Source organism: Geotrypetes seraphini, chromosome 10 (genome assembly GCF_902459505.1).
Source record: "Geotrypetes seraphini chromosome 10, aGeoSer1.1, whole genome shotgun sequence".
Classification (NCBI taxonomy): domain Eukaryota; kingdom Metazoa; phylum Chordata; class Amphibia; order Gymnophiona; family Dermophiidae; genus Geotrypetes; species Geotrypetes seraphini.
In genome coordinates, this window is record NC_047093.1 from 94,885,346 (window position 1) to 94,909,771 (window position 24,426).

At 45.2% G+C, this 24,426-nt stretch overlaps 1 protein-coding gene across 1 annotated transcript in view; it reads right to left on the bottom strand.

Moving 5' to 3' along the window:
* The window catches only part of NELFB (negative elongation factor complex member B), a 139,623-nt gene that overhangs the window by 20,411 nt on the left and 94,786 nt on the right, over positions 1-24,426 (bottom strand). Inside the window, exons 9-11 of the mRNA XM_033961919.1 lie at positions 24,280-24,422; positions 21,063-21,169; positions 20,524-20,665 (exon numbers count right to left, since the gene is read on the bottom strand). Coding sequence (XP_033817810.1) covers positions 20,524-20,665; positions 21,063-21,169; positions 24,280-24,422 — 392 coding nt within the window. The remainder of the gene's footprint in view (positions 1-20,523; positions 20,666-21,062; positions 21,170-24,279; positions 24,423-24,426) is intronic.

Sequence of the window (24,426 nt, forward strand, 5' to 3'; positions counted from 1 at the left end):
GTAGGGTTTAAGAATTAGATGATCAGACACAAAAATGTAATCAATTCTTGAAAATGATTTATGAACATGTGAGCAGAAAAAAAATTCATGAGCAATAAAATGAAGAATCCGCCATATATCCTTTAATCCACATGCTTGCACAAGATTGTCTAGACCAGCGATGGCGAACCTGTGGCACGCGAAGGCCTTGCAGCTGGCACGCGGGAAGGTCCGCAATAGAGAGCTGCACGGGTCGCGGGGATCCCGTGGGGACGCCTCCGAGGGTCGCGGGGTTCCTGCGGGGCTGGATGTATTAAGTCGTGCGGCTTTTCTCCCTACCTGCTCTGCTTGCAGCACAGAGCCGAACGAAAGTCTTCCCGACGTCAGCGCTGACGTCGGTAAACAAAGCCCTCCCTCCGACGTCTGCGCTGACGTTGGGAAGACTTCTGTTCGGCTCTGTGCTGCAGGCAGGGTAGGTAAGGAGGAGTAGCCTCGCGGCTCGAGTGGCTACCAAGGGAGGGGGGTGGTCCGCCCTGCCCTGTGTGCAGCACAGCCGGCCAGGTCCCCTTACTTTTGTGGAGCTAACCCGACCGACCGACAACAGCCCTGGTCCGACAAACCTCTCTGCCCTTAACCGCGAATCTAAATTACCTTCTTACAGCACATGGGGAAGACAAAGGGGTAAAGAAGGACGCTGAAAGGCCATGGGGAAGACGGGGTGGGGGGAAGGACACTGAAAGCATTTGTGGAAGACAGAAGGGGGAGAAGGACGCTGACAGGACATGGGGAAGACGGGGGGGGAGAAGGACGCTGAAAGCACATGGGGAAGACAAAGGGGTGGAGAAGGACGCTGAAAGGACATGGGGAAGATGGGGGGTGGGGTGGAGAAGGACGCTGAAAGGCCATGGGGAAGACAGGGGGGGTGGAGAAGGATGCTGAAAGGCCATGGGGAAGACAGAGGGGGGGAGAAGGATGCTGACAGGACATGGGGAAGGAGAAGGACGCTGAAAGGAAATGGGGAAGAGAGAGTGGGGAGAAGACGCTGGCAGGGAAGAAGACAGAGATGCCAGACTATGGGGGAGCGGAGGGAAGAAGATGGGTGCCAGACCAATTTGGAAGGGGGGAGAAAGGGAGAGGCACAGTAACAGAGCAAATGGAAGACGCAGAAGGAAGAGAGACAGTGGATGGAAGGAACTGAATGAGAACATGAGGAAAGCAGAAACCAGGCAACAAAGGTAGGAAAAGAATTCTATTTCTTTTTTTTTTGCTTCAGGATAAAGTAGTATATTAGTTTGTTGATAAAAATTTATAAACAAAAGAGGCTCTGGTAGAAACCCATTTACAAAGTGTGTATTCTTCCCAATTAATATTTCCAAATTAATAAAGTCTTTTTGCTTATTTGTAAATGGGTTTCTACCAGAGCCTTTAATTCAGTAGCATAATTAAATGAAATAACTATTTCTGAAGTTTGTAGGGACGGGCGGGGATGGAGGGGATTCCTCACGGGGACGGGCGTGGACGGAGGACATTTCTCGCGGGGACGGGTGGGATTCCTCACGGGGACAGGTGGGGACGGGTGAGACTTTGGCGGGGACGGGTGGGGACGGGTGGGATTTCTGTCCCCGCGTAACTCTCTAGTCTGCAATTAAGATATGCGGCGCGGCGGGAGGCGAGTGTGCCGGTGTCTGCTTTGCAGCTCACCTGGCAACAGGGCCGGACTGGCCATTGGGAGGACCGGGCATTGTCCCGGTGGGCCGCGGCCCATCCTCCTGTGCTGGCTGCAGTCCTGTGAGTGGATGTTTAGCCTGCCTGTCTTCCCCTTAGTATCCTATGAGCCAGGCAGTGTGTGAGGGGGAAGTGGGGGGAGGAAGAGAAGCTTCACACTGAGTCTGTCACAGGAACTCAGTGAGGCTGTAGTGTGACTCCACATGTGACATCTGTAATCAGGAACAGTTCCTAGTGCTCCCATGCTAGAGAGGTGAGGATATGGGGGGAAGTTAATGTGTCTAATAATGTGCTCTTCTGTAAAAACCTCTGTATCTTCCATGGGGAACATGCTAAATTCGAGGAAATAAAAAAGCTGCTTATGATGATTGCATAGAAAAGTTCAGTAAGCTGAGGAGGGCTGGGCTCTCTGTGAACAACCAACACACTAATCCTCTGCGCTGTACCTTATGGAAAACTCAATATAGCAAAAAACAGTAAAGTGTATATGTGGCCCTTCACAGTGCTTTTGTAAACATCATAATAAAATAACAAAGGCTCCAATAATGAAAAATAAAAGTCCTTTTCCCATACACTCAGGTTGCACAAGTCCGGTTTTCACCCGGACAGTATATTTTTAGACCTAAACGGATGTCTACAATTAGTAAAATTCCCCAATCACATTTTTTTATGGGGACGGATTTGTATACAGCACTTCATTAGATTTTTTTTATTATACAAATTTTATCTTTTTGTAGACTTGAAGTCTTGAACAAAGAAAATGAGTACAGCAAAAAAAGCAAAAACAGATAGTGGAAGACCATTCCAAGAGGCCTGGACAGAGTACATATGGAGTGATTGAACGCAGTGGGAAAGTATTGTGTATTATGTGTAATGAAAGTGTTGTGTCTCGCACATCAAGTGTCAAACGTCACTTTGAGACCAACCATAACAGTGTTGCTGAACTTGGTTTAGCTCAAAGAAAAGAGTTCCTTGTAGGAAAATTAAAGAAATATCACTCCCAGTCTCTTAGTTTTAGCAACTATCTTTCAAAAACTAATCATCTTACAGTTGCCAGCTTTCAAATTTCACTGTGCATGGCAAAACATGGTAAGCCCCTCTCTGATGGAGATTTTATCAAAAAGGCAATTTTGGCTGGGAGTAATTCACTCTTCCATGATTTCCAAAACAAGAATAAAATTGTGCAGCGCATCTCTGAGATGCCGCTAAGCAGAAATACTGCAAAAGATAGGGTTCTGTGAATGGCTGCTGATGTTAGTCAACAGCTTACTTGCGACTTACAAAAAGCACCCTTCTACTCCATGTGCTTGGATGAAAGTACAGATATTACTAACCATGCAAGACTAGCGCTCATTTTGCGTTATGCTACTGGTGACATCATGAGAGAAGAGCTGGTAAAACTGCTGTCTTTGCCTGGAAGAACACAAGGGATAGATATCCACAATGCTGTGATGGAGGCTTTTTCATCACTAGACATAAGTCCAGAAAAAGTAGTTTCAGTTACTAGCGATGGGGACAACATCAGGATTCATTCATTTCTTTGCTAAGGAAGCAAAACATCCACTGATTCAATTTCACTGCATAATACATCAAGAGGCTCTCTGCGCCAAAGAAAGCAGCAAAAAACTTGACGATGTCCTCAAAGATGTAACAAAAATGGTGAACTTCATCATGGCGCATGCTCTTAATTTTCGACAATTTCAAGCCCTTCTTGATGAGGTTCAGGCACAATATAACACTTTACTGATGTACAATAATGTCCGGTGGCTGAGCAGAGGACGAGTGTTAGAGAGATTTGTGGCCTGCTTGGAAGAAGTTAGGCTATTTATGAACGAAAAGGGGGAAGACTATCCTCAACTCACCAACATGGCCTGGCTTACCAACCTCATGTTCTTTACAGATTTTACTAACCACTTTAATGTACTAAACAAAAAATTACAAGGCATGGGAAAAACAGCAGAAAGCATGTTTAGTGACATCAAAGCTTTTGAGAGAAAATTGCATGTTTTTGAAAAAGACCTTGAGAGTGGACAGCTAAAATATTTTCCCAACCAAAAAATACATTTGGATAATTCTACAACATTTGTGGACAGTCATAAAAAAACACCAGGAAATCCACAAATCATATTCCACCATTGTAGCCGAAGCAAAGGAGAATTTTAGTAAAAGATTTTCTCAGTTCCGTAAGATGGAGACAACCCTTTCATTTATAACTTCCCCAGAAAAGTCCACATTTGAAGATCTTGATCTTTCCTGCTTACAGTGGTTGGATATTCAAAATTTGGAAATGGAGCTACTGGAATTTCAAGAAAGCTCTATCTGGAAAAGTAAATTCAATGACCTGCGTGCGGCTCTTGAACGTATTGAGTGTGAAAGGGTGACAAATGAAATCACTGCTAGCAGTTCTGAAAATGAAATCCTAAAAGCGTGGAATTCTCTGCCAGACAATTTTAAGTCTATGAAAGCACTTGGGATTGCTCTTCTTACTTTGTTTGGGTCATCCTATGCTTGTGAGCAGCTGTTTTCGGCTTTGAATCATATAAAATCTGATGTTAGAAACAGATTAACGGATGACATGAGTGCTGCATGTGTTGCTCTGAAATTAACGCACTATGAGCCAAGGATTGACAAGTTATCAGCATGCATGCAACAACAAAAATCACATTAATTTTTTTCAGAGCATGCCCAATGCATATGTTTACATGAAGCAGTGTTTTCAGTTTGCAGTTAAGACACTTTCTAAGTTATTTAAATATTATTTAAAGATATTATTTAAAAAAGGGACTTTACATGGCCCTGTTGTATTCCAATCTGGAATTTCCAATAAAAACGGTTGGTTTAATTGAAAGCTCTTTTGTTTTCTTTACATCATATTATTAGAAATGTAATGATTTAACTATTTTCTAATTTGATTGTAAATTTTACAAAAAAACATGTATAGACTCTTTGGGAATGCACACCGAGTCTTGACACAGTTAACAGTTTTAAGAAGTTTATCTTTTTTTTTACTCAGGATACATTTGACATGTTATGTGAATAATACATTTAAAATATATTGTGTAACTGAATCAAATTCTTCCTAAATTCATTAAATTGAATGAAATCATTAAAACATTATAAATTGCCAATAAATTGAAATGAAAACCAAAGGATTGTGAATCAAATTGATTCTCTGACAATACAAAGATTCCAACCTTTAAAAATGATGTTACATAGTTCAGGCAACTTTATAAAGAGTTTTTAGATACAAAAATCTTGTTATTAAGGTTTAATTGACGTGCTAGCACTTTGAGGAAATTCTTTGGTTTTGTGCGGCAGTTTGGGCATTCGGGCTCAAAAAGGTTAGCCATCACTGGTCTAGACCTAGCAATTTCATCTGCTTACTAGATTGTTTATCCAATAATGGATCCATGACAGCATTGAAATCTCCGGCTACAATTAAATTAGATGTAAGCCAGTGACAGAATGATTTGCTGGAGGTTTTTTTTTTTTAAGAACCCGGCCTGATTTGAATTAGGAGCATAAATATTAAAAAGTGTCAGGGCACCGTTACCTGAAGCCATATCCACATGAAGCCATCTGCCCATAGGATCAGCTTGTACATTACTAAATACAGCAGAATATCTTTTTATTGACCAGGATAGCCACACCAGCCTTTTTTGCCACCGCAAGAGCACAAAAACAGTACTTAACCCACCCCCAACTAACTTGGCAGCCTCAATGTGTGATAAGTGTGTTTCTTGTAATAAACAAACATCCGCCTCCTGTTGTTTTAAAAAATTGAGAATTTTTTCCTTTTAATAGGATGGTTAAGTCCATTAACATTCAATGAAAATAATTTTAAAGCCATTCCAAATAATTTAAACATACTACTAGATAAACCCTTAATTTCCCTTTGAACCACCATGTATATAGTATATCCAGACACATCCAGGACCTAAAAATAAAAATTCCCCCAACCCCTCCCTGTAAGCATCTCAATAACTTGGGTGCATGCATCCAGATCAACAATTACCATCCTCCCTAGGCCCCTTAAAAACGTACCAGAAATTAATCTTCCCCAGGTAAAGCAATGTTACTTACCGTAACAGTTGTTATCCAGGGACAGCAGGCAGCTATTCTCACTAGTGGGTGATATCATCCAACAGAGCCCTGATGCGGACGTCTCACAAGCATACTTGCTTGAAGAAACTTCAGAAGTTTCGAGATGCCCGCACCGAGCATGCGCGAGTGCCTTCCCGCTCGATGCACCGGGCGTGTCTCCTCAGTTCAGATAGCTAGCAGAGAAGCCAACCCAGGGGAGGTGGGTGGAACGTGACAATAGCTGCCTGCTGTCCCTGGATAACAACTGTTACGGTAAGTAACATTGCTTTATCCCAGGACAAGCAGGCAGGTATTCTCACTAGTGGGTGACCTCCAAGCTAACCCCAATGGGATGGTGGGAGAGTTGGCAACTTAGGAGAATAAATTTTGCAATACTGTTTGGCCAAACTGTCCATCCCGTCTGGAGAAAGTATCCAGACAATAATGAGAAGTGAAGGTATGAACCGAGGACCAAGTGGCAGCCTTACAAATCTCCTCAATCGGTGTCGATCTGAGGAAGGCTACAGAGGCCGCCATTGCTCTGACCTTATGGGCTGTGACTTTACAGGGAAGGGGTAATCCAGCCTGGGCATAGCAGAAAGAAATGCAAGCCGCCATCCAGTTGGAGATGGTACGCTTTGAGACAGGGCGTCCCAACTTGTTCGGATCAAAGGAGACGAAAAGTTGAGGAGCAGTTCTGTGTGGTTTGGTGCGATCCAGGTAGAAAGCCAAAGCATGTTTACAGACCAGAGTGTGAAGAGCTGATTCTCCAGGATGAGAATGAGGCTTTGGAAAAAACACAGGAAGAACTATGGATTGGTTGAGATGAAATTCAGAGACCACTTTAGGCAGGAATTTCGGATGAGTGCGGAGGACCACCTTGTCATGATGGAATACTGTGAAAGGCGGATCCGCCACTAAGAAGTTCACTGACTCGGCGAGCAGAAGTGAGGGCAACAAGAAAAACCACTTTCCAAGTGAGAAACTTCAGCAGAACCTTGTTGAGAAGCTCAAAAGGAGGCTTCATAAGGTGTAAAAGGACAACATTGAGGTCCCAAACCACTGGAGGAGGTTTGAGAGGAGGATAGACATGGAAAAGTCCTTTCATAAATCTGGAAACCACAGGATGAGCAGAGAGAGGTTTCCCTTGCAGAGGCTGATGGAAAGCCGCAATTGCACTCAGATGGACTCGTATCGATGTAGACTTGAGGCCAGAATGAGATAGGTGCAGAAGATAGTCCAACACAGAAGATAGGGAGGCTCGTTGAGGCTCCTTTCGATTAGAAACACACCAGGTAGAAAATCTAGTCCATTTTTGGGAGTAGCATTGTCTAGTAACAGGCTTCCGGGAAGCCTCCAACACATCCCTCACCGCTTGGGAAAACTGGAGAGGAGTTACGTTGAGAGGAACCAAGCTGTCAGGTGGAGAGACTGCAGGTTGGGATGTAGCAGAGATCCTTGATGCTGAGTAAGCAGTGAAGGAAACACTGGAAGAAGGAATGGCTCTCTGCTGCTGAGTTGAAGTAGAAGGGAGTACCAAGGCTGTCTGGGCCACCGAGGATCTTTCAGAATCATGGTGGCATGATCTGACTTCAACTTGACCAGAGTCTTTTGAATGAGAGAAAACGGAGGAAACGCATATAGAAAGAGATTCCTCCAGTCCAGAAGAAAGGCATCTGCCTCGAGGCGATGAGGAGTGTAGATCCTGGAGCAGAATTGAGGCAGTTTGAAGTTGTGGGGAGCCGCAAAGAGGTCTATCTGAGGCGTCCCCCAATGAGAGAAGATCTGATGAAGGGGCTTGGAATGAAGGGTCCATTCGTGAGGCTGGAGGAGACGACTTAAGTTGTCTGCCAAGGCATTGTCCGCCCCCTGAATGTAGACAGCTTTGAGGAAGGTGTTGTGGCGAATCGCCCAAACCCAGACTCGGAGAGCTTCCTGGCAGAGGGAGGCCGATCCCGTGCCCCCCTGCTTGTTGACATAATACATGGCAACCTGATTGTCCGTGCGAATGAGGACCACCAGGTCGTGAAGCAGATGTTGAAAAGCTTGAAGAGCTTTGAAAATCGCCCTGAGTTCCAGAAGATTGATATGGCACAGCCAGTCCGCACTGGTCCAGAAGCCTTGAGTGCGAAGACCGTCCAGATGAGCCCCCCATGCATAGGTCGAGGAATCGGTCGTGAGAACCTTCTGGTGGGGAGGAGTGTGAAACAGCAAACCTCTGGATAGATTGGAAGAGATCATCCACCAACGTAGAGACTGCTGAAGAGGAGTGACCAGGATGTGACGAGTCAAAGGATCTGACACCTGTGTCCATTGAGAAGCCAGGGTCCACTGAGGAATTCTGAGGTGAAGTCTGGCAAAAGGAGTCACATGAACCGTAGAGGCCATGTGGCCCAGGAGAACCATCATGTGTCTTGCTGAGATGGACTGGCGAGCAGACACTGACTGACAGAGATGAAGAAGAGCATCCAGGCGCTTTGGAGGAAGGAATGCTCTGAGTTGGATAGTATCCAGAACCGCCCCGATGAAGGGAAGAGACTGGGTAGGTTGCAGATGAGATTTTGGGAAGTTGATCTCGAACCCCAGACTCTGTAGGAACCAAATAGTCCTTTGGGTCACCGAGATGACCCCTGGAGCCGAGGCAGCTTTGATGAGCCAGTCGTTGAGGTAGGGAAACACCTGAAGACCATGGTTCCGGAGTGCAGCGGCCACCACCACCAGGCACTTGGTGAAAACTCTGGGAGACGAGGACAGGCCGAAAGGGAGCACTCGATACTGCAGATGAAGATGTCCCACCCGAAATCTGAGGAATTTGTGAGAGGCCGGATGAATGGAAATGTGAGTGTAGGCCTCTTTTAGATCCAGAGAGCATAACCAGTCGTTCTGCTCGAGGAGGGGGTAGAGAGAAGCTAGGGTCAGCATGCAAAATCTCTCCTTGACCAGGAACTTGTTGAGCACCCTGAGGTCCAGAATAGGACGCAGGTTGCCCGTCTTCTTCGGAACAAGGAAGTACCGGGAGTAGAACCCCCAGTTGTGTTGGTCCACCGGGACCGGCTCGACGGCCCGAAGCCGGAGCAAAGCCTGAGCTTCCTGAAGAAGAAGGGCGGTCTGGGTCAAGTTGGAAGGATACTCTCTTGGAGGATGGTCCGGGGGGACCTGATGGAACTGAAGAGAATATCCCTCCCTGATGATGGTAAGGACCCAAAGGTCGGTGGTTATAGCCATCCATCGATGGTAAAAATGATGGAGGCGACCCCCAATTGGAAAAACAGGGGATAGCAGAACGGTGTTGGTTATGCTCCCGACAAGAGAGTCAAAAAGGCTGAGAAGCCTTGGGAACAGCAGAAGGCTGAGGTTTTTGTTGAGACTTCTGCGGAGGCTGTCTCTTCGCCGGTTGCCTCGCAGCAGGAGCCTGCCTGGGAGCGTAACGCCGTTGGTATATCAAGGGTGTTCGAGAAGGTCGAGACAGAGCAGGTTTAGGCTTCGGACGAAGGATGGACTGGAATGACTTCTCATGGTCCGACAGCTTCTTCGTCACCGTCTCAATGGACTCATCAAACAAATCCGCACCTGTACACGGGACGTTGGCAAGCCTGTCCTGGAGGTTCGGGTCCATATCAATGGTCCGAAGCCATGCCAAGCGACGCATGGCCAAGGAACAGGCGGTGGCCCGTGCCGAGAGCTCAAACGCATCATATGATGATTGCATCAATTGAAGACGCAGCTGAGACAGCGAGGCGACAACCTCCTCGTATTCAAAACGAGCTTGAGAGTCGATGTAAGGCAGAAACTTCCGAAGCACTGGCAGGAAGAACTCCAAATAGGTGGCAAAATGGATGGTGTAATTGAGAACTCGAGAAGCCATCATCGAGTTCTGGTAGATGCGCCTCCCGAACTTATCCATGGTCCTCCCCTCTCGACCTGGGGGCACCGAGGCATATACCTGGGACGGATGAGATCGCTTGAGGGAGGACTCGACCAGCAGGGACTGATGGGAGAGTTGGGAGCCCTCAATCCCCTTATGGTGCACCGTGCGATACCTGGCATCCAGTTTGCCAGGAATGACAGGAATGGAGTACGGTGTTTCAAAACAGCGCATGAACGTCTGGTTGAGGAGCTTGTGAAGAGGCAGGCGAAGAGACTCAACAGGAGGATGAGGCAGATGCATGGTATCCAGGTACTCCTTGGAGTAGCAGGAACCCGAGTCCAAGGTTATGTCGAGATCATCTGCCATCTGCCGCAGAAAAGATGAAAAAGACAGCTGGTCCGCCAACACAGGACGCTGAGACGGACTCGATGAAGTCGAGGCCTCCTGATCCAAGGAGACATGGGATCTACAAGGAGAGAACGATCTTAGGGTATCCTCGAACTCCGGGCCCGGAGGAGGCGAGACATCCGAAGATGAATACACCATACGAGGAAGCTTCTTCTGAGGCGAGACGGTAGAATGTCTGGACGAATGCCTCGAAGAATGTCTGGAGCGGTGCCCCCCACTCCTCCTCGAAGGAGACCTGGAACGATGATGCGAAGATGGCTCCCCAGAGGCCTCCAACAAGTAGATGGGGCTGGAGGCCGTAGAGCGAAGAGGAGGGTGGGTCAACGCCTCTCGAGCAGCATGCCACGGGTCGGGAGACGGCTTGGCAGGCAAGGGGCTCCTGAAGAAATCCTCCTGATGACGCATAGGGCTTCAGCTCCTCAGAGGCAAATCCCAATTGTCTCTGTCCGAGGCGGGGAAAGGTTTCAGAGGCGGCATCTCACTAAGTGAAGCACTCTGCGAGGAACTTGCAGCCAAACGCCGAGCTTCCTCGCCTAGCAGTGAGAGCGAGCGGCGAGGTGGAGGAGAAGGCGGCTCGACCCCACGAGGAGATTCCGCATGCTGGATTGTGGCAAGCCACTTGGGCCCCATGGTAGTCATTATCTCAATGAATTGGGCCTCCATGAGCGACCGCATCGAAGCCGACAAGGGGGGAGCCGCATCTGAAGTGGGACCCCCTGTATGGTCTTCGCGGTCCCGGGTGGCCGAGTGCTTGGCCTTAGAAGCCTTAGGCACCTTAAGAACCACCGGGGGGACGGTCTGCGGAGTTACCTGACCTGAGGAGACCGAAGCAAGCACCAGTGCAGGAGGCGGAGTGGAAACCAGAACGAAGGAAGCCGGTTTCAAAAGACCCGATGTAGCAGTAGCCGATGCCGAAGGCGAAGCGCTGGTCGAAGCCGAAGGTTCCTTGGAAGCCTCCATAGCGAACATCGACTCCCACAGGAAACAGCGACACTTGAAAGCACGTGCTGTTAAGAGTGGAACAAGGCCTGCACGATTTCGGAAGATGTTGGGGCCCGAGACACTGTAAACAGTGTCGATGCGGGTCCGTCAACGAAATCGCATGCTGGCACTTGATACACTTTTTAAAACCGGTAATAGGCCGGGACATAGGCCGAAAAAGCTCCGCCGCTAGATCGAAGCTGCGGGGCCCCAGCCACGCGGCCGACCCGGTCAAATCTTCGGAAAATTTTTTTTTTTTTTTTTAAAACAATAAAACGACAGACTAGAACACACGATAAGAGAAAAAAACTCAAAACCGCGAGAACTAGAAGGCAAGAACAAGGGTTCACTCAGCACAGAGAGTTGAAGCAAAACTTCTCAGCTCCACGGAAAGAAAAGAACTGAGGAGACACGCCCGGTGCATCGGGCGGGAAGGCACTCGCGCATGCGCGGTGTGGGCATTTCGAAACTTCTGAAGTTTCTTCAAGCAAGTATGCTTGTGAGACGTCCACATCGGGGCTCTGTCGAATGACATCACCCACTAGTGAGAATACCTGCCTGCTTGTCCTGGGATAATACTAAATATTATATGAACCCCAATTGTATTAAATTATAATCTAATTTCAATTATATTATTAAGTATTAAGTGCATCAATAAAGAAATTACACTTCCCCCTCCCCATTCGCGGTTTCTGCACTCGCGATTTCACATTTCACCGCGATTATCCGGCTCTAACCCACCCCCACCTCCCTGCTGCCTTCCCGGCCTTACCTGGTGGTCTAGAGGGCTTTCGGGGCAGGAGCGATCTTCCTACGCTCCTGCCCCGTGCAGATCGCCATGAGGAAATGGCTGTAGGGAGTTCCTGTCATAAGAACATAAGCAATGCCTCTGCTGGGTCAGACCTGAGGTCCATCATGCCCAGCAGTCCGCTCACGCGGCGGCCCAACAGGTCCAGGACCTGTGCAGTAATCCTCTATTTATACCCCTCTATCCCCTTTTCCAGCAGGAAATTGTCCAATCCTTTCTTAAACCCCTGTACTGTACTCTGCCCTATTACTCCCTCTGGAAGCGCATTCCAGGTGTCCACCACTCGTTGGGTAAAGAAGAACTTCCTAGCATTCGTTTTAAATCTGTCCCCTTTCAACTTTTCCAAGTGTCCTCTTGTTCTTTTATTTTTCGAAAGTTTGAAGAATCTGTCCTTCTCTACTCTCTCTATGCCCTTCATGATCTTATAAGTCTCTATCATATCCCCTCTAAGTCTCCTCTTCTCCAGGGAAAAGAGACCCAGTTTCTCCAATCTCTCAGCGTATGAGAGGTTTTCCATCCCTTTTATCAAGCGTGTCGCTCTCCTCTGAACCCTCTCGAGTAACGCCATATCCTTCCTAAGGTATGGAGACCAATATTGGACGCAGTATTCCAGATGCGGGCGCACCATCGCCCGATACAATGGCAGGATAACTTCTTTTGTCCTTGTTGTAATACCCTTCTTGATTATGCCTAGCATTCTATTTGCTTTCTTAGCGGCTGTTGCGCACTGTGCCGTCGGCTTCATTGTCATGTCCACCATTACCCCCAAGTCCCTTTCTTGGTTGCTCTCATTCAATAATATCCCTCCCATCGTATAGTTGTACCTCGGGTTTCTGTTTCCAACATGCAATACTTTACATTTCTCAACGTTGAACTTCATCTGCCATCTCGCCGCCCATTCCCCCAATTTGTTCAAGTCCCTTTGCAATTCTTCGCATTCCTCTTTAGTCCCAGCTCCACTAAATAGTTTTGTATCGTCCGCAAATTTTATTATCTCACACTTCATGCCTGTTTCTAGATCATTTATGAATATATTAAATAGCAGCGGCCCGAGCACTGAGCCCTGCGGAACACCACTCGTGACCCCCATCCAGTCCGAGTAGTGGCCCTTCACCCCTACCCACTGTTTCCTACCCGCCAACCAGTTTCTGATCCATCTATGTACGTCTCCGTCCACTCCATGGTTCTTCAGTTTCCGGAGTAGACGTTCGTGAGGCACCTTGTCAAAGGCTTTTTGGAAATCAAGGTATATGATGTCTATGGGGTCTCCTCTGTCCATCCGTTTGTTAATTCCTTCGAAGAAGTGCAATAAGTTCGTTAGGCACGATCTCCCCCTGCAGAAACCATGTTGGGTTGTTTTCAAAAGTTCGTTTCTTTCCAGATGTTCATCGATGTGTTCTTTAATCAGTGCTTCCGTCAGTTTCCCCGGAACCGAAGTCAAACTCACTGGTCTGTAGTTTCCCGGGTCACCTCTTGATCCCTTTTTAAAGATGGGCGTGACATTGGCTATCTTCCAATCCTCCGGGATCATGCCTGTTTTCAAGGATAGGTTGCAAATTTGCTGCAGTAGTTCCGCTATCTCCTCCTTTAATTCCTTCAGAACCCTGGGATGGATTCCGTCCGGACCCGGGGATTTGTCAGTTTTAAGTTTTTCTATCTGCCTGTGTACATCATCAAGGCTCACTTCCATGGATGTTAATTTTTCTGCTTGATTTCCATTGAATATTTGTTCAGGTTCCGGTATGTTGGTTGTGTCTTCGTTTGTAAATACAGACGAGAAGAACATGTTGAGTCTTTCTGCGACTTCTTTCTCCTCCTTCACCGCTCCCTTCCTGTCTCCTTCGTCCAGCGGTCCTACCTCCTCCCTAGCTGGCTGTTTCCCTTTAACATATCTGAAGAACGGTTTGAAATTTCGTGCCTCCCTGGCTAGCCTCTCTTCATACTCTCTTTTGGCTTTTCGAACCACACGGTGACATTCTTTTTGATACTTCCTGTGCTCCTTCTGGTTCCCTTCAGTTTTGTCCTTTTTCCATTCCCTGAATGAATTTTTCTTATTGCCTATCGCTTCCTTCACTATTTTAGTCATCCATACTGGGTCTTTTGTTCGACCCTTTTTGCACCCCTTTCTGAATCTGGGGATGTGCAGATTTTGTGCCTCGCTCACTGTGTCTTTGAAAAAAGACCAGGCATGTTCTACTGTTTGCCATTTTTTGGAAGTGTTCCTAAGTTTCTTCCTTACCATTTCCCTCATTGCTTCATAGTTTCCTTTCCTGAAGTTGAAAGATGTCGCTATGGTTCTCTTTCCGTTCGGTATGCCTACTTCAACCTTGAACTTGATCATATTATGATCACTGTTTCCCAACGGTCCCACTACTTCCACTTCCTTTGCAGGTCCCCTTAGTCCATTTAGGATTAAATCCAGAGTGGCATTTCCTCTCGTCGGTTCTCTAACAAGCTGCTCCATGAAGCAATCTTGTATAGTCTCCAGGAATTCTGTCTCCCTAGCGCATCTTGAGCTTCCAAGACTCCAGTCTATCCCAGGATAGTTGAAGTCTCCCATAACAACTGTGTAACCACTTTTGCATTCTCGCTTCATCTCGGCATCCATTTCTTTATCGCTATCTCCGGTTTGCCCGGGTGGACGATAGTATAGGCCCATCTTTATTTCATGCCCTTTCCTACCCGGTATTTTAACCCATAGCGATTCCAGTTTGTTGATCATCTCCGCTGTGTCCATTCTTGTCGATTGTATGCTTTCTTTTACGTATAGGGCTATTCCTCCTCCTTTCTGACCTGACCTATCCCGGCGATAGAGCTTGTACCCCGGCAGTGCTGTATCCCATTTGTTTTCCTCATTCCACCACGTTTCAGAGATTCCAATGATGTCTATGTCCTCTGCATTGGCCATGGCTTCTAGCTCCCCCATTTTGTTTCTTAAACTCCTTGCATTAGTATATATGCAGTTTAGATCCTGGCATTTTGTCGTCTTCATTTCTTTTCCCTGTGCTTCAGTCTTTGGTGTCTTCTCTTTTGCTACAATCTTTCTAACCTCCTCTTCTGGGTTAGTTGACTCCTGTAATTTGTCTCTTGTTTCTTCCCTGCCTTTTTTCCCCTTAGTATCTTCACGGGATACCTTCTTCCGAATCATCGACGCTAGGTCGACTGTCGGCTTTCCCCTTTCTCTTAGTTTAAAGCCTGTTCTATTCCTCTCTTGACGTTGTTTGCTAGAAGTCTTGTTCCCGCCACGCTCAGGTGCAGTCCATCTCTCCTGTAGAGCTTGCTCTTGCCCCAGAACGTTGTCCAGTTCCTCACGAAGTGGAACCCTTCTTCCTCACACCATCTCCTCATCCATGCATTTATTGATTGTAGTTCTTCCTGCCTTTTCACATCTGCCCTCGGTACCGGTAGGATCTCTGAGAATGCTATCTTCTGGGTCCTCATCTTCAGTTTCCTTCCTAGAATCTTGAACTGTTCTATCAGCGTGCCTCTTCTGTAGTCTCTCCTGCTGACATCATTCGTCCCGATGTGGATCATTACTGCGGTCTCTTCCGTCTCCGCTCCTTCCAGGACCTTCCCAATTTTGTCCACGATGTCCTTGGTTCTCGCTCCTGGGAGGCAGGTCACCAGTCGATCTTCTCTTCCTCCTGCTATGTGGCTGTCCACATGCCTCAATATCGAGTCTCCCACCAGGATCGCTGACTTTCCCTTCTTCAATTTTCTTATCGGTCTCAGGTCAATGTCCTCGGTGTGCTTAGCTCTCTCTTCTTCTGGGCATCGACTAGCCAATTCTTCCCCCTCGTGTGGTATTCTTCTGTGGGTGTCTTCTTTGAGGTCATCTGCTTCTTGCTCCCCCTTCCAAGTTGGTGTTGCATCATCTCTCATCTGGAGTTCGTTCTCTTCCACCCTCCTCCTGTATGCTTCCTCAATGAATTCCTCGAGTTCCCTGACTTCCTTCTCGATGTGTTTCTCACTCCTGAAGTCTTCAAATGCCCTGGTAGGGTCCTCCGTGGTGTAAAGTCCTTCTAGCTCCTGTATCTTGTCCTCAAGTCGCTTGACTTCTTTCTTCAAGCTTTTCAGCTCTTGACACCGACTGCATACGTATGACTGTCTCCCCTGAGTCCGCGCAGAACACTGGAAAGCTCATCTTCTGGTTACCTTCTGCTTCCATCGGGGTTACTACTTTAAGAAAACAGATAAGTTTACGTGTTCCTTCGGTGCCTGCTTCCTTCTGCACCTGCTTCTTGCTTTACTGCCTTCTGCCTTTGTATGGACTGCCTACGCTCTACCTTTCCTTACTTTTGTTTGTGTGATTGTTCTTTCTGTGCCTGGTGCCTTTGCACAACCTTGCCTAACTTTTGCTTGTGTGTGGTTGTTCCTTCTGTATCTGCTTCTTGCCTTGCTGCTTTCTTGTGTGTGTTGTCTTTTCTCTTCCTTACCTTACTGCTGCTTGTGTGTTCGTCTCTTCTGCGCTGCTTGCCACTTCCTCACCTTTCAGTCCTTCCCTGTGCTCTTGGGTGTAGTGACTTGGCCCTTCTTGAGGCCCTTCGCAAAGGCGCTCTCGCTAAGGCGAGCGCCTTTGCCGCTCGCCTTCGCCGCGCGCCTAACGGCTGTGCGCCGTTGGCTCCGCCCCCTTTTATGGGGGGTTCGGGTGCTGACTCCTCTGACGCGGTGGGGGTGGGCGGAGCTAACTCTCGCCCAGCCCCTAGCCTCCTGCTCTCCTCTGTCTCCCTCCTCTGCTCGTTTTTGCTTCTAAAACTGCTTTTCTCCCTTGCTGCTTCTACTCCTCTTGCCTGATGCTGTGCACCACGTTCGTCGTTGGCTCCGCCCCCTTTTATGGGGGGTTCGGGTGCTGACTCCTCTGACGCGGTGGGGGTGGGCGGAACTAACTCTCGCCCAGCCCCTAGCCTCCTGCTCTCCTCTGTCTCCCTCCTCTGCTCGTTTTTGCTTCTAAAACTGCTTTTCTCCCTTGCTGCTTCTACTCCTCTTGCCTGATGCTGTGCACCACGTTCGTCGTTGGCTCCGCCCCCTTTTATGGGGGGTTCGGGTGCTGACTCCTCTGACGCGGTGGGGGTGGGCGGAGCTAACTCTCGCCCAGCCCCTAGCCTCCTGCTCTCCTCTGTCTCCCTCCTCTGCTCGTTTTTGCTTCTAAAACTGCTTTTCTCCCTTGCTGCTTCTACTCCTCTTGCCTGATGCTGTGCACCACATTCGTCGTTGGCTCCGCCCCCTTTTATCATAGTCTCGAGAGACTACAGGAACTCCCAGCAGCCATTTCCTTATGGCGATCTGCATGGGGTAGGAACGTAAGAAGATCGCTCCTTCCCCGAAAGCCCTCTAGACCACCAGGTAAGGCCGGGAAGGCGGCAGGGAGGTGGGGGTGGGTCAGAGCCGGATAATCGCGGTTTTTCGCCATTCGTGATTCTGCTCTGCCCGTATCCCCCGCGAATAACGAGGGAGAAGTGTACCATACAAATCATTATGCCCCTCTAACATTTTAAATTACAGTAATTCATACGCAATCTATTTCATTGACATTTAATAGTATCACATTCAAAATTCATGCTGTCTAAAATTATTTTTCTAATGACTTAATTATTTAAAATAATAAATTACATTCATGGAAAAGGATATATCCCATGAACCACTATAACAACCTATGTAATATGCATTAATCTTTCCTTATAAATAAGGTAAAATGAAAACCTAAGTTTATAGCATAACTGAGTTAAATAAACTGATATGTCAATGCATACTTAAGAGTTAAATTAATAAACCATTGCCTAAATCATAAATATCTATCAGCATTACTTAAAATGAATTAGGAACAGACCCTAGGGTTAGTAATATTAATAAAAAAATTTCTGTCTCATATATATTAAACATAGCAGAATACATTAATAGTATTATAATAAATACAAATATGCACTGTTTTCAAAAAGAATATAACTTAAGTATTCATTTAATATAATACTCAATCACACATTAACCACTCACATTACCTTACCCATTTATTCTTTTATTTTCCATTCAGAACTACCCTAATAATCTCCCATCACAAATAACTCTATACTTATTTACCCTTTCATTACCACTACTATCCATCATGCATCTTACAGCATTATAAGCCTTATTTTTATCTTTGTAATCAGTGAAAAAATTAGCCCCTAAAAACCATTCCCTACATATTACAATCAAACATTTTGTAAACGCTTACCTCTAAGTCCCTTAGCATTTAATATATATCAATTAATTTAATTTGATTTAATTATCTTTAACATATATATATATCTGGAGAACTACATATTAAAGGAACTGTTACAGTACTTTTAACATCCACACATGTTCCATCCTTCAAATTCAACTAATCCTATTTGCACTATTTCTATTTAAACTATCATAGTTGCTGTGGAGACCAGAGACAAGTACAAACATGCAGACTATTAAATCCAAACTATTTGCACATTAATGGTGAATATTCTTCAGAACCGACCACAGACTATAGAAGGAAACAAGTCCCCGTAGCTTGGTGCACTACCTTTACCATTTCCTGAATGCGTGATGTGAAGGGATTATCAGATTCACTTTACAATGTAAAGAACATTAGTTTAAAGAAAACTGTGATGGCTAACATCAATGGCATGGATAGCAGGCAAAGTGGTGCTAGCTACTTGACTTGCTCCATTATCTATGCCTGAATTAGAAAGCTGATAATGTCTGACCAGCTGCTCCTTTAATGGATCTTCTGCAAGTGGCATTCTTTCCTAACATAAGCTGCGATTTAGGAGATAATCTTTTCTATTATATTGTAACTGAAGTTGCTAATGGTGATTATAAAACAGTAGCTGCTTCACTTTTCAAAGCATTTTCATTACCAAGCTATATACCTTTCTTGTTTGAGAAGTTTTTTCTTCCATTTGTAGTTGGTCCGGTTTTGCACATCCAGCACGCTCCTGAACTTTTCTTCCAGTGATAGAATCTTAACTGACATACCAAGTTTCAGAAAAATTAAATTTCACAATCCAGAACTGACTTCCCCAGTAACATCCTGCATCTTTTATATTAAGTATAGTTCCTCCTGCATTGCTTTACACGGTCACATGACACCACTGTTTACCACAGCAACTTGTCAGCTGACAAACTTAATTCCCCTTCCTGTGTGACTTCTACTGTAAAATCTGACTGGCATTAGAATCTTAAGGAAGTGAGAAAGGTAAGCCTTTGGAAAATGCTTAGATTTTTGCTGGTGCTGACAGCTCTATTAACAAATCAATGTCAAGCAGAATTCCAATTCTACAGCCTTCCTGACTGCATCATTTCAATACTAATTTGAAACATTCTAAAACGATCTCTTTAATAGCAACCAAAATGTTTATTCCAAATCATCAAATAATAGCCTTCCTTTGTAATTCACATTTGTCCAGTGTGACATTTCAGACTTTAGCACAAAATCGCCACTAGATAAACAGCCCTTAACATTCCCCAGAAAATTTAAACTGTTTTCATCTTAGTCAGTAATCAAATACATTCAAATTAATTGATTGAAGTATGTAACATCAGACTATGACATTCCATCGTGCAATTTTGAAGGATCCTCATAATGTAAGGTCTTATCACAAGGAGTGACCCTCATTACAGCTGGATAGAATAACCAGTATCTCGCCCCTATTTGGTTCAGCTGTGGGCGGAGATCCAGAAACTATCTTCTCACAGCAGCTGTTGCCTTTGCAAAATTGGGTAAGAAAGAAATTCTTGATTCTTGCCATCTCAGGTTTTTTTTTCTCTTTAGAAGCTTTTAAAATAACCATGGCCTGGTAAATCTCAGCAATTTAAAGATAAAAGGTCTTGGACCAGTCTGACAGTTGTTTCTTCTTAGTAGAATCCAGTGAGCTCTTTCGAATTCAAGAGGCTGTTGGAAAGTCAAGGAGAGTATATTAGGTATGAAGGACTCTAGAAATTTTATGGTATCATTGCCTTCAGCTCCCTCTGGTAAATCCAATAAACTGACATTTTTCCTCCTGCCCCCTGTTGCTCATGTCTTCCAATTCCTTGGTGGATGCAATATTGCCCTGTGAGGTGACTGACTTTGAATTAAAACAGATTTAGTTGCTGTTCTAACGTTTCCAATCGGGTATTAGAAACTTGTACTTGAGCAGCTAAGGTTGTCAACTCCTCTTGAACTGCTGTCAGCTTCGCTGAGTTGTCCTGTAGCTGTTTTGTTTTGTCTTGCAGCAGTTCCTTAATGCCTTTCATATTCATCATTAATTGCTCAAGGATTTCCATGGAATCTTTAGGCAGTGGTATCTTTGAAGGAGTAGGTGGGTCAGCTTTCAAGCATTTTTTTGAACCCAGATGCTGTAAAATCTAATTTGATTTGTTTCCCAGATGACATGATATCCAAATCTGAACTTTTGGAGAAGAAATAATCTCTTAAAACTAAAAAAAAAAAAAAATGAATCAATAGAGGCCTTCAGGGAGAAGCACAGCAACTACACCACCATCTGCTATGCAGCCAAGTTCCGGAATCTCTTAATTCTTTTCTAATTTGCAATTTACTCACCTAAGTTAAAATATAGATTTAATCCTTGAGAACAGAAGTAGATTTTTTTTCTGTTTTCACCAAAAAAACATGAAGGATTGCTTTGGAAATAAACCAGTGTGAACAGATAGAACCTACCTCGTAGACGCAGCAAGAAAGAAGTCATCAAATAAGCTGGAGCAGAACTCCTCCAGACCAAACTCATCAGACAGCAGCGTGAGGTTACTGGTTAGCAGATGCAAGAAGATATCTGAGAACGCTGCCTCGTTGTATGTTTCCACTGCAAAATCCAAGCATAAACACATACTAGGTTAATCTTACTAGTGCTTTCTTCCAATACTCTTCTACCAGAGATAACAGGAGAGACAGCAGGAGCACAGTTCCACTCCAACAACATAACCAGCAAGGATTGCAGAAAACAAATACTGGCAATAAATCTAGACCAACCTACAATGTGTGAAGCCTTGGTCCAGATTGCTGCAGGAGAAGTGTAGGAGTCTATGCTACTGGAAATATTGCTCAGTGAAATAAAATGAAGCCGCAACCGCGTTCTTAAGTACAAGTCAAACTTAACTTGGGTGTCTGCAACTCAGGGACTACCTGTGCTTGTAACACTTCTTTACAGTCCTACCAAAAATTTAATAAAACAAAGCATAAACAAGAAGCCTACAGCTTACCCAGTGCTGGAAGTAGTCGAAGAAGAGCATTCTTGTTCCTCTGCTTTGTAATGTGAAGCACATAGTAGAGTCCAACTTCACAGGCTACCCGGTTCTCCTGCAGGAATCTATTGTGGCAGAGAAATGAGCTCAGTTATTTCTCGATGAAAGAGAGTATACTTAGAAAATACTTCTAAGATAGAAAATGGAATTTGGGGTTTAAAAGAATTCAGAGCATTCTGTAACTCAGCGTGATTAGAACTTTAAAAAGACTAGCTTTATTACTTTGGTACATTAAAAATGATAAAGGGGCTAATGCAGAAAGATGCTATAGGCAGAAGTGCACAGTTTATAAGTCTTCTGCACACACATTACTGGCTACATGATAAAGGGTTTTGCCATGACAGTTAACTTGTGCAGAAGACAATGGCATACAGTAAATGAAAATGCATAGTAATGAGTCCAGTAGGTATTCCATCTTAATGTAAACAGGAGATTTTACAAGCTCAAACAATGTGAGAAATGTGGTCTGAGGCAGCATAGAAGGGTTAGATGGAAGGATTTAATGCCATTTTTCTGCCACCATAACAGCTCTGTGCAAACTTCTGAAGAAAACAAAAGTGAAAGGACACATCTGTGCAAGAACCAGAATGTTGTACTCTGTATAAATATCAACTTGCAAAACTTTTATGTGCAAGAACTTTTGTGAAGCTAATATTTACGTACAGAACATGTGCACTGGCACTTTTGTTTTTTTCAGCGCTATGTATACATAGAGTGAAGATACCCTTACTGCAGAACCTTTGTATGCATCGGGCAGGCTTTCCTTGATTAGCAAGAGAATTCTGCATTCTTTGAATTTGCATATCATTAGTTTACTACTTCTCTTTGGAGTATTTTCCTGTTAGTCTCATAGTATAAAGCCACATGTTCAGCCACTGGTACGTGGCCCTACTGCATGTTTTTTTGAATCAATATCAGAGGTAGGTGGTATCTTACAGGCTAACTAATTTGAGGCATCCATTTTAAGGATCAGAATCGACTTTATCAAATGTAGGAAGGTGGGTAAATATACATGAAAATGTACAGGGGAGGGATGGATGGAATACAGAAGACTTCAGAAAAGAAGTGATTACAGCAGCATAATAAGTTAAATGACAAACTGTATTGAGTGAGAAAAAATAAAGACAGGATGATCTCAGGACAGTTAAGTTCCAGTCCCTATTCAGACCTAGGGTGATGGTTTTATACTTTTTAAGGAGTTCAGTGTAAAACTGCAGAATTAGTAGTGTCCCTCTGAAGTTCCTTTGTAATAGAGAATGACATGGGGAAAAAATTTGTCCCTGTCTCCACCCCGTCCCCGCAAACCATCTGATCTCATCCACACAAACCTCAAATAGATTTATACTGAACTTATTTTATTAAAGTATAAAAAGAAACAGTATTCTGGACAATTGTCGTTTTATAAATCAAAGTTCTGGTTGCCAAACTAGAGGAAGAGATCTTCAGCTGGCAGGGCTTTGTTTATCAACACAATTACAATACTACTTTATCCTAAAGCAAAAAAGAAAAGAAAAAGACATTTTCTTCTACCTTTGTTGCCTGGTTTCTGCTTTCCATCCATCCACTGTCTGCCTTCTCTCTCCCTCTTCCATATGGCATCTGCTCTGTTTCTATGGCCTCTACCAGAAACTGTCCACCTCTCCCTTCCATCTCTCCCTCCACACCCCCCCATTGATCTGACACCCATCTCCTTCCCTCCCCCAGGTGGTTTTTAGCATCTTTCTCCTCCTTTCATCCCCTCAGATCTAGTATCTGTCTCCCCAATCCAGCAGGTGCTCCCCTCTCTCTCCTCCCCACTTCCCTTCAGCGTCTGTTCTACTCTCTCCCATCCCCACAAACATGCAGCATCCGCTTCCTCCCTCCCCTCATCTCTCTCTACTTCCTTCCAGCGTGTTCCCCTTTCTCTCTCCCACCCACTTCCATGCACGCATTGCCTTACTTATTACCCCTCGCGATCACACGGTCCAGCCACCTCCCTTCTTCCCGATCATTGCGGTCTGGGCATCTCCCTTCCTCCTTCCCCTCACCTTTGCTGAAGATTTTTATTTTTCTGTCTCCGAGCGGCCCGAGCCTGTTCTCAAGTTGCGTGCAGCTGCCCTGAAACTTCTCCTCTGACGCAACTTCCTGTTTCCGGTTACATCAGAGGAGAAGTTTCAGGCAGCCGCATGTGACTTGAGAAAAGGCTCGGAGAGAGAAAACTGAAAATCACCAGCAAAGGTGAGAAGGGAGGGAGATGCCCAAATCGTGGCGATTGGGAGGGAGGGGGCTGGACTGCACGGGGTGATAAGTGAGGCAATGCGCGCAAAATACTTAACTGCAGAGACAAGGCCATTCACTGCTCCACGTGGTGGTGACTGGCCTTGTCCCTGTACCTGTGGCAACCAGTCCCTCCCCCCCCATTTTGGTGGGTTACCCGCAGCTACCAGCGGGTAACAGTCACCGTCTCATTCTTTGTAGGAGTATGACAACCTCAAGGTCTCCTGGTGTATACTCTGAAAAGCTGAAATGTACTCCTACTGGTTTTGGGATGCTGCCATTACTAAGGTTATATTTGTGTTTTTTTATAATTTTTCTTAGGGATTGACTTGTTTGTCCTATGCAGACAGCAGAGGAGTATTGAAGAAAGAACAGGTGAATGAGCCCCGTATTCTGTAGTTGATGTTGTTGGATTCTGTCATAGTATTACCTGGTTGAATATGACAGCGTTGATATCCAGGTTTCTGGCAGGTTCTAGCTCCTGATTGTCATGGTTGAACAGTTTTTAGTTGGTGGTGAATATTTAAGGTTAGGAGCTCTTGGCATGCCAGGACAGGAGTGCCATCTGTGAGACAGTGCCATCATTGTCCAGGATGGGTTGTAGATCCTTGATATGTTTTATTGGTTTCAGCAAGGAACTGTAGGTGATGGGCCAAGTGGACTTTGGTCCTCAAAAGCTCATGCCTCAAATTGGTTAATTTATAACATACCACCTTTGTCATTTCAGTGTAATGAGGACAGACTTTTTTTTTAGAGATATGATTAATAATCAGATGCTAAAATTAAGAAGCAGCTTAATTGTATCTCAGTGAAAACAACTTCCATCATTAGTCATGTAGCAGCAATTCATCAACATTGTAAAATTACTTGGATATCATTTTGAACTGTACCTCCTTATAGATTTTTTTTTTTAACATACTTGGTAAAGACCTCTGGCAGGGTATTGGGATATGCAACTGTAATCTTTTCTTCTGTTGGCAATTTCTGGTCCACACTGTATGTATAGTCATCCACCACAAATGATAGAAGCAGTGGCAAGAATCTGGTGATCAACTCAGGCTCCTTT